The sequence below is a fragment of the Cheilinus undulatus genome, linkage group 3, assembly GCF_018320785.1.
Source record: "Cheilinus undulatus linkage group 3, ASM1832078v1, whole genome shotgun sequence".
NCBI lineage: Eukaryota > Metazoa > Chordata > Actinopteri > Labriformes > Labridae > Cheilinus > Cheilinus undulatus.
In genome coordinates, this window is record NC_054867.1 from 50553106 (window position 1) to 50568154 (window position 15049).

The 15049-nt window shown below is 39.6% G+C and overlaps 1 protein-coding gene across 1 annotated transcript; it reads left to right on the plus strand.

Annotated features, from left to right (window-relative positions):
- Positions 1-2265: 2265 nt before the first annotated feature.
- On the plus strand, positions 2266-11581 carry zgc:153675 (uncharacterized protein LOC768179 homolog). The gene is made up of 3 exons (XM_041778408.1): positions 2266-2527; positions 8027-8114; positions 10270-11581. Exons 1-3 carry the CDS (start codon positions 2519-2521, stop codon positions 10554-10556), a joined length of 384 nt encoding a protein of 127 aa, XP_041634342.1. The 5' UTR covers positions 2266-2518; the 3' UTR covers positions 10557-11581.
- Positions 11582-15049: the final 3468 nt, after the last annotated feature.

The following is a 15049-nucleotide window of genomic DNA, read 5'->3' on the forward strand; positions in this document are numbered from 1 at the left end:
TGTTGTACCCTGTATTACAAATAGCTTCATTATTTAGCCCCATGATGTGATTTTTTTTTAACCTAAAATGTGCTTTATTTTATTATTATTATTCTTATTATTACTATTTTACAAAAGGACCAAAACAATTAAAAAAAATTATTTTGGAGTTTTTTAAGGGAAACTGAAAGACCTTATATGTTTCTGTAGTTAAGATGACTGCAGCATAAAGCTGAATGAGACGATAAAACATATGACCGCTGGAGTTCTTTTGCTCATGTTTCTGGTTGATTGTTGTTCTTTTTGATGTGAGGCCAATTGATCCATGAGTGAAGTTTTCCACTGAGTCTGAGTGTCGCTAAAAACTGAAGTGTCTGAATATCTCAGGGTTAAACATTTCAGAGTTGATTTTAACTCTTAATGTGTAATTTTAACTCCATTCTGAGTGAAATGATCTTCAGTGTTGGAATTTTTAAAAGCGCTGATCCACTAGAGTTGGTTTAACCCTGTAACAAATCAATTAATGTAAGCCATGTCCACTGCAATTTTAAATCTTAGGGAATGTGTGGGAGAAATTCCCATCATGCCCTTGGACAGAGTGTTAGATGTGTTTAGTTGTTTGTGGATGTTGTCTGTTGCAGAGATCCCTGCTGGGGTTCTTTTGCTTATGTTCCTGGTGGATTGTTGTTGTTTTTGTTGTCAGACACATTCGCACCATGAGTGAAGTTATCAACTGAGTTGGTGTTAATGCCCATGACTTTAGGTATTTCCAAGGCCTTGGTTCCCAACCTGAGATCTGAGACTGCCCAAGGGGGGTGCCAAGGATCTTACAGGGTGCTAGGCTTTGTGTACTCTGAGGCTGCCAAAATTAGATTTGCAAATATTGACTAAAATCATATTAAAGCAGTTATTAAGTTGTTCATACCAGTGGTTCTCAACTGGTGGGTCGGGACCCAAACATGGGTCATAGAACGGTTTTCACTGGGTCATGACTAGGTGTCTGAAAAAAAATCGGCGTCGAAAGTCCTGAAGTTCTTATTGTACATGCATCAACACCTTTTATTTTACCCTGTTTTATTGTGAAATTGTTTATATTAAAATATTCGATCAGTATTTCAACTCATTTATCTCCTCTTCTTGCAGTAAGTAGCTACCTTTCCTATGATAATGAAGTAATTTCACAAGTTCTCTGGAAAATTGGCAACAATTGACACATAATGATGGGGAAAGACGGTATAAAATTTGTCAGCTTTGTCGCATTTCTTTTTTATATCAGGTGTTTTAGTCCAATCATGCTCCAAACTGAGACATCTTCAATTAACTGAACATGCACTGTTGAACATTTTTTTAAAACATGGGGCGCAATCTCTCCTAGGACAGACTGGTGGGTCCTGAGGACGGACCAGTTGAGAACCACTGGTTTATACAAAGGTCTTTTGATAAGAAAAGCATGCAGATGCCTTTTTAGGGTTTAGTCTGTGAAACAGTTCAAATTTATGTTGATTTTTGGCGGCAGTGTGTCCTTTTTTCTTCGCTCATTAAGTTCCTTGGGGGGCTCCGCTTTTCTTAGGTACATGTAGGGGGGCTTCAAGAAAAATGGTTGGGAAACACTGTTCTCAGGGATGCATAGTGGCTATTCTTCATCAGTATGAGTTGCTTTATAGCAATGAGGCTGGGCTGCTTTATTGTTGAAAGAGGAGACTCACCTTGTCACAGATATTCATGGATTATTGCAGCTCTGTAATTTTGTTTTAAAAGTGTAGTAACTTTATGTCGTATGCCACAATACAGACACTTTTAAAAGTGTGAAATTTACTTCTTTATGAGTTTAAGTAACACTTGCAATCTAGCTGTGCATTTTACTTTATTATAGAAGTGTGACTTTACCTGAACATCCTGGTTGGAGATCCATTCTCTTGTGTTTCTTGACAATGAGAAAAGACCATATTCTGTTCAACACCTCTGTATCTACTCAGTACTCCGTTCTTTAAGTAAGCTTTAAATTAAATACTTTTTTTTTTTAATTGAGTAGATTTATAGACTTGTATTTTGCTTTTACCTCGTTCAATCTTATCCAGAGTGCTTTTACTTGAGCACAGTGTCGTACACTTCTGGTAAATAACCGTTACATCTTGCCTCCTTTACTTTATTGTGACATTCACCATATCACTGAAAAAGTTGTCCACCTCAGCACTGTGAAGAAATTTTACTTTGAAGGTCCCGAGCGGAAGTGCACTGCGTTGCCATGTGTGCATTTGGACAGTGAGTGTGTATGTGGAGGTTCAGGGCGCCACGTCGGCAGAAGCAGCAGAGTGAAAAGAAGAAGAGGAACGGAGTGCAGCCTGGAGGAGTGAGAGAGCAGAAGTTAGATAGCATCACATTCATGAGATAAAGAAGACATTAAACAGTTTTATCAGACACAGAGAGAGGAGGAAAGATAGACATTTACAGCAGAGTCAGGCTCGGAGGCTGAAACAAGAAGCTGCTCCTGTCTCAAGTTTCTCTGCCAGGTGTGTTTGCAGGAGAAACACTGGGAACAATGGTGAAGGTAAGGGCCAACCAGCATCCTTATTTATGGAGAAATATGCGAAAATGTGCTCCTTAAACTGTCTGTGAATGACGGGATTCAACAGTATGCAACTTCAACGTGTGGACTCTTTTCATCCGCGAGAGGATACATGGGTGGTGATGTGGACTTTTGATATAAAATAATTCAGTTAAGTGTTTTAATCTTCTTCAGGGGATGCTGCCGCTTCTGCTCCTGCAGAAACATAAAAAATCTGTTTTGTAACGTTGAAAAGAGGCGTCACGACGTCCTTTAATAACCCAACTATCATGAAAATGTGCACATTTCTTCTTTAAAACACTTTTTGCACCATGTTTGGATTGCAGAGCCACAAAATAACTACAGATACCTTTCAAGACTGGTTTTCACCTCAGGATCTGGGCCTTGTTTGTGGGTCACTAGAGGAAAAAATAGGGGGTGGGGTGACGTTTCCAGGATGATCCATGGGAAATTGGCATTTCAATTTTTTGCATCAAGAATGTCAAATATGCACCCATGAAGCTCCAATATGTCATTTTAACATCAAACAGCCACGATAATCTTTCAGCTTCTCAGCTGAAGTCAGAAAGGTTAAGACCACGGTGATGACGTGAGCACCAGGCAGTGAAGCAGACACCTGTTGGACATTTCTCAAACTTTATTAAAATGATTTAGGAAACAAAACACAAGCATGAAACCACATTGTTTTCTCTTTTCTTAATTTGTTATCCAGAAGGAGAAAAGACAAAAAGATGAACCAAACTGAACTAAGTCTGCATGTTTACAAACCCTAATAACTCTACTTAAAGAACATCCAATGTAAACAGCGTAAAAGGGTAAAAAGGGGCCCTAGTTTTTTAAATGAAGGTCATATTTGCGTGGCAAGTGTGTCACATAATTACATGTTTTCACTGAGAGTGAGACAAGCTGACGTTCAGACTCGTATCTGTTCTTCAGTTTAAAGAGTGGATTATCTAGAGGGAAAAAACTCACTTAAAATCTGAAATTTGCCTGCAGAACTACAGGAAAAGAAACCAAAATCAGGGACCACATTCTCCATTCTCACTACTTTGAGACAAGAAAATAGTCTGTGGTTTCTGTTTTGGACAGAATTGAAAAATATTTGCTTAAAAACTGACAGAGGTATACTCAGGCTGTCCTGTAACAGGAGAGGATTTGACCTCATAAACTCCTGACCTCATTTTAAGGCTGCACATTAGCTTAAATCTCAATGAGCATTCACAAAGTCAATTTTATAGAAGCTCAGAGGGGACAAAGATCGGGATATTTAATTTTACTCCTTTGTTTTCAGTAATAAAACTCATTCCTGGTTGATTTCTTGAGATCCCAACTTATTTATGTTATTTCAAGATTACAAGCTTGATTTTTCAAAAAAAAAAAAAACCTTAATCTGTTTAAAGCATTAAATAAAGTTTAAGTCATTCCAACCATTCTGTTACCAGAACGCCAATCCTTGGCAGTCGCCATATTAAAAACACTTCCTAAAGCTAAAGCTGTACTCACTGCAAAAAAAAAAGGGGGGGGTTAATGTAAGATAAAAACACTAAATCTGATAAGACAAATACTAAAAACTACTGAAATTATCTTTCCATGCAGCAAGATATTTTGACTTAATAAGATATCTTGAAATAAAATGGTTGAATCTAGAAATAAGTAAGTCGGCAGAACCCTTCAAAAGGGTTAAAACAAGCAGAAAATACTGGGTTTAAGCTGAGATTGCTTAAAACTGAACTTCCTACAGACTAAAAATAAGTAAACTATACTAAATTAATTGCTTTAATTTCTTGCTTTTCGCAAATTACGCTAAAAAAAATATAATAATATTATTAAATATCATCAAATTTAGTGAAAAGATACTTAGTATTAGTAAAGTATAATTAAGCTGTGTCTTAAAACAAGTTGGTTCATCTTGAAATAAGTCTAAATCCATGTTAAAACTAAGGCATAAAACTTAAAACCAGTCCATATTTTTAGACCACACATCTTAATGTTTCTACTGAAATCAGGCTGTTTAAGTTCTTTCCAAAGTTGTTATAACGTGTTAGAAATCAGAAGTTTTCTGCTCAATAAATTGCATTTTTTAATTGATGCTTTTTATGTGATTCTTAAAACAAGCTTATTTCAACAGTTATTTACTTAACTTAAGGAACTCCTGACTAATTGAGACAAAAAAGATATGATCATGCTTGATTTAAGATTATACTGTAAAGTTACACACTAAAAATAATAAATAACGTTTAAAACAAGATGAATTATCTAACACTTCTTAATCAAAGTTTTTAAATATTGGTAAGCACCAAATAATTTGCAGTGCTCATATTAAGTGCCCAAGCACGCTTAAGACCCAAAGTCCACTTTTGTAACTGAAGCACTCTGAAGAACCGTGCATTTCCTTGGCCCTTGCACGGAAGAAAGAGATAGGCTCGGACACGCTGCAACTGCTCATACACACACGACAATGGGTGAGCAACAGTTGTATAGTCCAGTGTTTCTCAATCTTTTTTTCTGTCAAGGCACCAGAAAATGTATATTCCACATCCCAGGATTGCCAATGGATTCATGTAGTAATAGTTAATAGGAATGCCCGATATTAGATATCTGATATCTGATCAATAATTCTGAACTCATTTTAGCTGATGCCACCAGTGTTCATACAGATGCCAATATATACAAACATTTTTATTAAAAAAAACACCAAGTCTTTCCTGTTCAATAACTGATCTGGTTTTGCTATTAATTGTCTTAATTATTCAGCAGGTTAATTATGAAGGTTTCATGATGGTTTTCCTAAGATGCATGCATCCTTGCATCCTTCATCCATCCTTAAAAGTCAACAGGATAAATCGTCCAAAGCAATCTCAAAGCAATTGAAAGGTCTAGGTTGGAATGCATTAATGTTGTGTAGACCTTAAAATGTATCACTCCATGAACCCCTGCAGAACTAAAAAAAAATATGACCCTGATGTTGACGGGATTTCAGGAGAAGGGTACATGACATAATTGTGATTTTTCTTCTAAATGCTAAAATAGCTAATGATCTGCATAGTCATGGCAATTCTTGGTTAAATTAAAGCATTTTGAAGGCGTCACTGAGGATTCCTAAAGGGACCCCAGGGTCCCCTGGGTGGAAGATGTTGGTGTTATCAGTGCTGTTTCCTTTGAGTTGCTGCCATGTTGGCTGTGTAATTCTTAGTTGTTGATCAGTGGATTGTGCCCACTCTGTGATACTGTCCATGTAGTAAACTATGTGTATTATACACAATATGATGACTTATCTGCCCAGGCCTAGTTGTAATGCAAGAGCAGGCCAGCAAGGGACTGTAGATGAAGGGTTTAGCATGGTAGAGGGCAGCTGGGCCAAGTATGAGTGCGCCCTAACTTTCAGTCAACCTGTAAAAAGACAGAGGCAGAGCGGAGGCGGGTTTTAAGCCTCCAGAGGTCAAGCCTCCTGCTTTAACATGCTGGCTTGTAGTCATTTCAGCCAGTGCTCAAAATTATGCATGACTCATGTCCTTTTTAAAAGAACAAAACATTTCACATCATTATAGGGTGTTTACACAACTTCTGTTGCTTCTGCAGCCAGACTTAAGTGGACACTCAAGGAGCTGTAGATTATTTTCTCTTCAGCATTGGCTTCATTTTTCGGTACTGGAATGTGCCGCTTGTTGAAAGCAAGTAGATATCTCCAGATCTCTGAAAACAATGACAGCCTTGAAAGTGTGGCATGAGTTTGCATGAAGTGTTTATTTAAGTAGTCTTGATACTTAATTTTGTTGCTTCTGCAGTCAGCCTCATCCTTCTACTTCCTCATGGGCTTTATTTCCCACCACTGAAGGCTGCCTCCTGAAATCAAGTAGATCCTTAAGTTGTCAAGAAAATGACTGATAGCCAGATAAGTCCGGGGTCAGTTTGCATTTAGCATTTAGGAATGTAGTGGTGATACTTAAATGAGTCCAGAAACTAGGCCTTTTTCTTATAAGACAACTCCCTCAGACACTATGGTTGTCAAAAAGTTCTGTTTTTTGATACCCTTCACGACCACATGTTTTAAAAGAAGACAATCCCCTTTACTTTAATGCTACACATTATAAAAAAAGTACCAAAACTTAAAAACTTCATCTCTTCTGGCATAATTTTGACCAAAAGCTTTTAGAAGAGAAAGATTGAGCACTGTATTTGTGAAGTTACAACAACATGCAGGATTTTGCCTGCTTTTTTGGTAATTATTATGATAGTTTACTTGATAGTAGATGTGTAGGACTTTCATTATTCTTTCATGCCAATGACAGCTTTGAATTTCTTCAAGCTTTGCATAAATGTCCTCTTTGACTAAACTAAAGGATTAACGGAGTGGATTTTGGTTCTTGGCAGTCACAGGTCATTGGGCCTCATGTTCTTCCCTTGCTTGTGATCCCAGTATCTCAGGAACGCTAGGGATTAGCCTAATAAATCAGATTTTGGCAGCTGTTTTGGAGGTCATTGAGCCTTATTTTCTTCCCTTGCTGTGAATGGGATATCTCAGGATTACTTTGAGGGACTTTCTTCAAATTTTGCACACATCAAGGTCAAGGTCTTATGGTTTAATTCATCCCTTTCTTGTGAAGCCAATCTTAAGAATGCATGAGTGATTTTCCTCAAAATCTGTGCAGATATCCTCTTTGACTCAAGGACAAACTGGATAGATTTTGTAGATTTAGGATAATGGGCCTCAAATTCATCCCTCGATTGTAAACCCAGTATCTCAAGAATGGTGTGAAGGATATTCTATATACTTTGTACAAATGTCCTCTCTGACTCGAGGGTTAATTGAATAACATTTGGAGGTTCAAATTTAAGGTCAACCCCCCCCCCCCAAAAAAGTTCTTCCTCTTGACCCGCTTTTGTACTTTCACTGTCAAGTAATCACATACTTCACAAAGGCGTATAACCACCAGGGGTTAAATTTAGTTTTTGCTGCTGTAGCTTCAAAATACTGTGGTAATATTTGATCCTTACTAGTTCTGTATGGAGATGTAAAAATCTGGCATCATGATGACCCTAGATGACCCACCTACTTAAAGGAATTTGGCTTGAAAGCAAGCGCACTGGAGAAAACTTTGTCCACAAAGAATGGGAAACATCTCTTAGTTGGTTCAATTAAAAAAAGAAATCTGTCCAGTCAGTGCAGCAGAGGTCAGGATGTCCTGATGTTTTGTTCCTAGTATGAGTCAATCCTAATCTCTCATAATGCAACTATCATGTTTCATAAGAACCTCCCAGCTTCCTCAGAGGAATTGGTGTTTTGACCTTTGTCTGAGTGATCCCTGTCTTAAAAAGCTGCAAAATTATGACTGAAATCAGGATGTGGTAAGAGGCAGGGACCACCATGAAAGTAACCTCATGTTTGATGCCACTTTTATGCATTTGAAAGGTTTTTTGTTATGTAACAGGTATGTGCATGATTGGGAAATTCACCACCAAATGTTTGTTTATGTTTTGCAGAATGTGAACAGCATCAACGTAGAGCCCCAGCCCGGGACCAGCCTGGCCACGGACGAAGCTGAACCCGCCTCCATCCAGCCCACAGAGGGTAAGCAGCTCACTCCCTCAGGCTGCGGCTAAACGCTGAAACATCAGCGGGGAATATGGTGCAATCCCAGCTCGCTTGTTGCTGCTGCTATTTCAGAAAGAGTCGTATTGTCAGGGGAGTTTGTGTTTGTGTAAGTGCGACTGAAGCTCCAAACTCCTATTTGTGTCCTCACTGTGCAGGAGTTTAATCCCCCTGCTGCTGTTCACTGTAAACAGCACTTATGTTATTGGATGAAGCATGAATCTGTTTTTAGCACACGTGTCAGACATGATGGCAGTTCACTAACCAGGTGAAGAGTTCAGATCAGATCATCAATGGGTCCACAAGAAAACCTAAATAATAGCACCACTATTGGATCATGTAGCTCCAAAAATTCCAAATATCAGGTTTTGCTTGACTAACTGAACAAAACATCACTGAAGAAAAGTTTTTACTGACAGTCCTGGTGATATGCTGGCTTTTTCTGCTGCCCTTCGTCCTGCAGGGTCGATCTGTGGCATATTAAGGGCCTAGATTATCACAAAATGTTGTGCATACATTTGTGTTTCCTAGAATCTGAATTCTTAATTCCTTGGTGGTCCTCTTACTCTCATACACTCATAGAAACAAATATTTATTGTGCCAGGATGTTGTTAAAGGTGTTTTTTATGGTACTGATGAAAACATTGCAACTAGAGAAGCAGGTCAGATATTTAGTTTCCAGTCCAGTACACCTCATTTATTAAATACATTTTAAAGCAAGTGCTTTTGTGACTAAAATACAGAAATAAAAACCAAAAACACAGCAGAAATAAAAACATTTTTATAAAAACTAAACAGGGAGAAAATAAGAACACTGAACAGCAATGAAAGCAATTAAAATGCATTAAAAAACCTTTAAAAAACAGAAGCCATAAAAATTGCAGGATTTCAGAATAAAATTACATAAAAGGGTAGAAACTAGGTAGCCCTTGCTGACTTAAAATTCAAAGAATGAAAATCTATTTTAAGATTTTCTTTGAAAGTCGGCAACAAAAGAGGGCAACCCCCATAGTCAGAAGTTTGCAATGGGGTGTAGACATTCAAGGAGTTAGATGTGTACGAGGGTGCTGATCCATTTAAAAATAGAAAAAAATAAACAGATATTTAAACTGAATTCTAAAAGGAACATGTATGGAGGACAGGATGGGGGTTAAATAGTCAAGAGTAACGGCCTCTAGAGGTTTCAGTACATATTGCTCATTCAAAGAGAGTATGCTGGGGTCAGTGGGAAGGAAGCACTGCAGATGCGTGCCTTAATGCTGCCTAATTTAGCTAGTGTTTTTGTAAAAATGAGCAAAAAACAGGAGGTGGAGGGATTAGCTTGGATGTAGCCACAGCGGCAGTTTTGTCAGAACTAGACATCATTTCTTTATTAAAAGAAGGGCAGAGAGCAACACCGAAAGCTTTTCAAGACAGAAAAGATGTTTCTGCTCTTCTCCTGGTCTACTTCAGCACGGGTTTACCATTATTATGGGTGGGGTTTGCTGATGGATGAAATGGCTGCTGCTGCTGCAGTAGCTGTTAGCTCGGATGTAGCTGTAAAAAAGCAGCTAAAACGGACAGAATTAGAAACGTCACATTCCCAACAGCTTTACTTTTCTCCAGTGCCCAATTCTAAACAATATCAGGCTAAAATGCCGAACTGACATGCTTAAAATGTGAAGCATTCTGCCATGTAGACCACTAGCATGTTAGCTCTGTTGGTATGAGCATTTTAACATGTTGGTGTTAGCGTTTCACTCAAAGCAGCACTTCACAGCCTCACAGAGCTGCTAGTGGTGTTTTTGAGGTCTTGATTTACTGTGAACACACACACACACACAGAATTAAATGTTGACTTGGTCAGTCCTGCTTCTGAAAACACAACTGTGATGCCAAACACAAGGTGTATTAATCCACTACTGAAAGTAGTCCCTGAGATGTGTGTTTGAGTCAGGTTTACAAAAGCAGAGATATTGGGCATTTCTAAAAGAGGACTTTTTTAAAACGGTCATCATGTCTTTCATAGTAAACAATGGTTTTAAAATTGAGTGTCACAGGCTGGTTCATGATTTTTTGCTTGTTTGTGAGGCGCTGTGCAGCAGCAGAGGAGAACATGTCTAACAGTAAAAACTTTGTGTCTGATTGGTCTCAGATGCTGGTAAGGACCACGAGGCTCCTCCTCCAGGCGTGATGTGGCGAGTGACTGGCGGCCTCTTCAACGTCACAAAGGGAGTTGTCGGCGCCGCCGTGGGTGGAGTCGCCTGGGTGGGCGGCAAGAGCCTGGAGCTCGGCAAAACTGCTGTGACCACGGTGCCCTCGATGGGGGTGGGGCTGGTGAAGGGCGGCGTTTCTGCTGTAGCTGGTGGCGTCTCCACCGTGGGATCGACGGTAGCTAGCAAAGTCCCGTTTACAGCCAAGAGGAAAGACAAGGCTGAGTGAGGAAGATTGTGAAGACGATTATTGATGATGATGATGTTAGACTCGCCCCGCCCTGAGCCAACAGACAGAGACTGCCAGCTGACACCTGTCAATCAAACTCCACAGTGCCTTCTCCTACCTTCATCAGTCTGCAGAAATCCAGACTCTGATGCTACTTTCAGTGCAGAATATTACAGAAGGGCTCCGTTAACAATAGAAACCAACATTTATAAGAAACTTTCAGTCAAACGTCTCAAAAAAAGCTTCTCATCTGACTCTGAGTTCTTCTTCTGGACATGAATTTCTGGCTCCGGGCTGGTTACACGAACTGGAATCCACTTCAGAAGCCAGTGGACGCCTCTATGAATATTTTATCTGTTTACAATCCAGACTGAGGCCGCTCTAGTCCTCTTTCTTCTCTTTTCAAACTTCACACATGTTGGTGGAATGTTGCTGAATAAAAATGCTGATTTTTAATCTTGTATTGAAGTTCTATTGACAAGAAAAAGTGTTTGTTGTTACAAAAGAAAAAATGTTTCAGTGCTGGAAGCAGGGGATCAGAAACCTTCTTCAGTCTGCAGCCTTCCCCGGGTTTGACCTTGTTTAAATCTTGGGAAACTCCCGAGGCGGAGTTTCTACCCAGCAGCCTCGGTGCTGCATGTTAGAACATTTCTCTGTAATGTGTCTGAAGACTGTAGACTGGATCATAAACGCAGGCTCAGGCCTTTTCACAGCTTTGTTTTGTCTCATTTTCAGTATGTGTGACTTGTTCAAACGCTGCGTTTGACCTGGATTCTAGAAAGCATTCTGCAGCGTTTCATTGTTGTGTTTTTGAGAGGAAAAGTGCCCGGTGTTGTCTGAACTGTTCCTTTAATCGGAAGGCGAAAGCTGTGAGACGTTCAGAGCAGATCACATTCCTGAGCTTTAAAGCAACACCAGCATTTCAATGCAACATGAGGAGAGAGAGGGCTGTTGCTGATGGGGCGAAACTTTGTGAATGTCTTGTTTGTGTCTTATTTTTTTCAATATATCAATAAAGTAGTTTGAAAGGTTGAAGGTGTGCCATTTACTATACACAAAAGTGTGAAATACATTTCAGTAGCTGAATCTGGTTAGTGGATGGCAGGGGTTCTTTTTCTTATAATGTGCCTTTTCTGAGGGTTGTCTACCTTTTTGTATTTTTTGACCTTTACGTTAGAGCCTGCATTTGATCTAATACTCAAATCAAACATAAGGGGTGGCTTTACAGTAGCTGCAGGCAATGAATGGGTTCTTAACACATTTCTTAAGGGAAAGGGAACCATGAAAGTAGTGCTTTTAGCATGAAAAAGACCTGGTCCACATATGCAGTAGGGTACTGAATACTGAGGTTTCCCTCTTCTTTCTTCAGGAATAATCCCATCCACATGTTACACTCTCAAAACAATCTGATGAAAATGTGAAAAAGGATTATGTGCTGCAAAGACCACTAAACAATATTCTGTCCTTCACTTTGTAGGTGATTCAGCTCGCACAACCCCTATTTTCACCGAGACTGGTGCTGCTGGAGTTGGAGCCGGTTCAGTTGGTTAAGTTTGCATTTACACAGGCTGGAGCTGGCCCAACAGCAGTACTCTGCAGAACTTGTAGTATTTGGACCAAAGTCTGAGGCTGAAGAAAGATGTAGATGTAACTTTAAGCCACTAGAGGGCACCATCAGGCTGGAAAGAGGACTGACACAACCCCAGCCATGTTCTGGATGTCCTTGCATACAACCAGAGGCATGGGAAAGTAGTCTTGAAAAAATAAAATCCATATCTTAGGGATGGAGTAAGGGGTGGAAGTGGCGAGCAAGACTGGCCTAGGGTACTGTCTGATGGTAGGGTGGCCATGAGCCCCCTAGTTTTGCTGTGGGTGCCCAAGGGGCTGGAAAACCACTGGTAGCCTTCGAGTGTATTGCCAGGTATAAAAAGGCGCAGACAAAGAGATGGTGTCAAGTTTGACCTTGGCTGGCGAGCAACACGTGTCGACATCTGGCAAGCTTGAATCTGGGTGCCCAGAGGTTCCCACTCCTCCCCAGCTCTTGGTTGTGGCACAGCTGTGTGTGTGATGAATCCTTAGTGTCCTATATGCCTTGAATTTTTGTGGATTTACCTGTCACTAACCACTGCTGCCAACATTTTTTCAAGCTTTTTTGGTTTGTGATGGTCTGCTTGACACTGCACTCAAAGCCAGCCACAACCATCTCAACTGAATCTTCTCAAACACCAGCCAGATTCCTGTAGCCCCCTCAAGCTTTAGTCCAAGGCCCAGCCATTCAAGAGACAGCTCGTCTCCTCCTTGGACTATAGCTGATCTGCATTTACGTCCATCTTGTTTGGCTGTTTCCCCCAGCCTAAGTATGCAGGCCCTGACGTAAACTGGTCATTTTCCCTGGACCAGACAGGAATTAGATCCATGCTTCTGTCCCAGAGCCAGTTCTTCAGCAATGGAAAAATAAAGAGCTAGAGCTAGGTTAAGCTCCTAACCAACCATGGAACCGGCTTGGTGGAAAATGGATATCAGAGTCAACAATAATATTCCTGACGTGAGATTTTTGTTTCTGTTCCTGTGCATCACTAATTTCATTTTCAGAGTTGTCCCACCAACCCACACAGTCTCATCCAAAACCTCCAATCTTAGCGGTGGGGTTTGTGTCCTCAGAGTTTGTTAAATCAGATGTGACATCTGTAGTCCATTCAGGAGTCTTAGTTCATCAACACAGTGAGAGAGCAACTGTGTGTGTGTGAGCACATGAAAAGTCCAGTCAGCAACATTAACACAAGCACAAGAATGGCAATGTCTGCCATTTCCATGTAAATGAATGTGATAATGTCCCACACCATTGACAACATACAGGTCAGATCTTTATATTTTGTTGAAATTTTATGGGATTATCAGTGCAATCATTTGTAATTTTTACATCATTATCATTTTAAAAAGGGGCCACATTTATATTTAGGTTCTACCCGTACACTTATGGAAGAAAAGAAAACATTTCTCCCAGTGGCTAACAGTAGTGGCGAACCACTAATGGGGACTGTTTTGCAAGGAATTTGCCCTCAGTTTAGCAAATACTGTTTCTTTTTTTATAAGCCCCCCAAATAAATGTACTTACAAGCTGTAAGTTCTGAGTTTTATATCCTGAGAGGTCCCATTGCTTTCTTTGTGGTGAGGACTAGCATTCTGTTACCATAAAGAAAAAACACTGATTTGAAGTCACTAAAAGTCAACCAAAATGTATGCAAAGTATCCTGGGGGCTAGAAAATAAGGTTTATATGTTTATAAAACATAAACGGACTTAAATACTGGACTCTCGAGGGTCTTTTGAGCCCGCTGAGCCCACCTGGTTGCAGGTTTGTCGCAATACAACTCAAACAGGTTTAGAGATTTTTCTGTCAGGGTTCAACTATTCACAGCCGTCCTCTCTCAGCCAGTTTTTTTGCACATTGCAGCATTCCTGTGCAGGTTACCACCCCAACTTGGATGAGAAGACATCACACTGGTGAACAGTAAATCAGCTGCAGATGTTTTCTAACTCTGCGTTTGGATGGGTTATTGCTATGAACCGTATCTTTCAGACACATTTCCAGGCCCAGTTCATTTAAACCTGCTACTGTTCATGAAGGTTTAGTTCAGCCAGAGAGTGAGAGGAATATGACACCTGGTTATTAGTGGATACAGAGACTTCTAGGTTAACAGAAGCACAGCTTTACTTAAACATTAACCAGCTAAGTTTGGTTGGAAAAATCACGTTCACTATTTTATTAGCCTTGTTGATTTCTAACCTCCCCTGCATGGGGCTTTCTTTAATTATCTTGTAATTGTTCTCATCTGTTTTATCATGCGAAAATAAATAAACTAAACTAAACTATTTTATAACTCCTAAATTACAGACATTTTGCAGATCTGAGACATGTAAATGTTGGAGAGATTGAAGATGTGATGAAGCAGATCACCTGCATATTTTCTGGAGATGCACAAAGGTACGACTGTGTTGGAAAAATAGTTGGACTATCATTGAACAGATTCTGGCTGTTCTACCTGAAGAAATAACAGGATGTGACACGTACCTGTGGAAAATATTTACAGTAGCAGCAAAAAGGCCATCACTCGTAAATGGTTACAGATAGATCCCCCCACAACAGGTTGACTTTCTTATTGAAACTGATAAATGACTTGTGCTTTAAAAGATTGGCTAAATAGAAATTATACTTGAAAGAATAAATGATACACCTGGTGATCTGCCTTAGAAATATTCACATCATTAGAATTCATGTTCTGCTCCTTTCCTATAAGCTCTGGTTACTTAAAAAATTCTGGAATAATGTGTTAAAATCCCCGTGTAACTAGTATTGTAACCTGTAAGTTTGAGTTTTTGGATGTCCAGCAGTGTCTTAATGTGTTTTGTTGTTGTGACGTTATGTTTTGTTTAAAAAAGCAATTTAAAAAAGTATATAAAAAAACATTAACCAGCTATATTTAACTGCGCCCC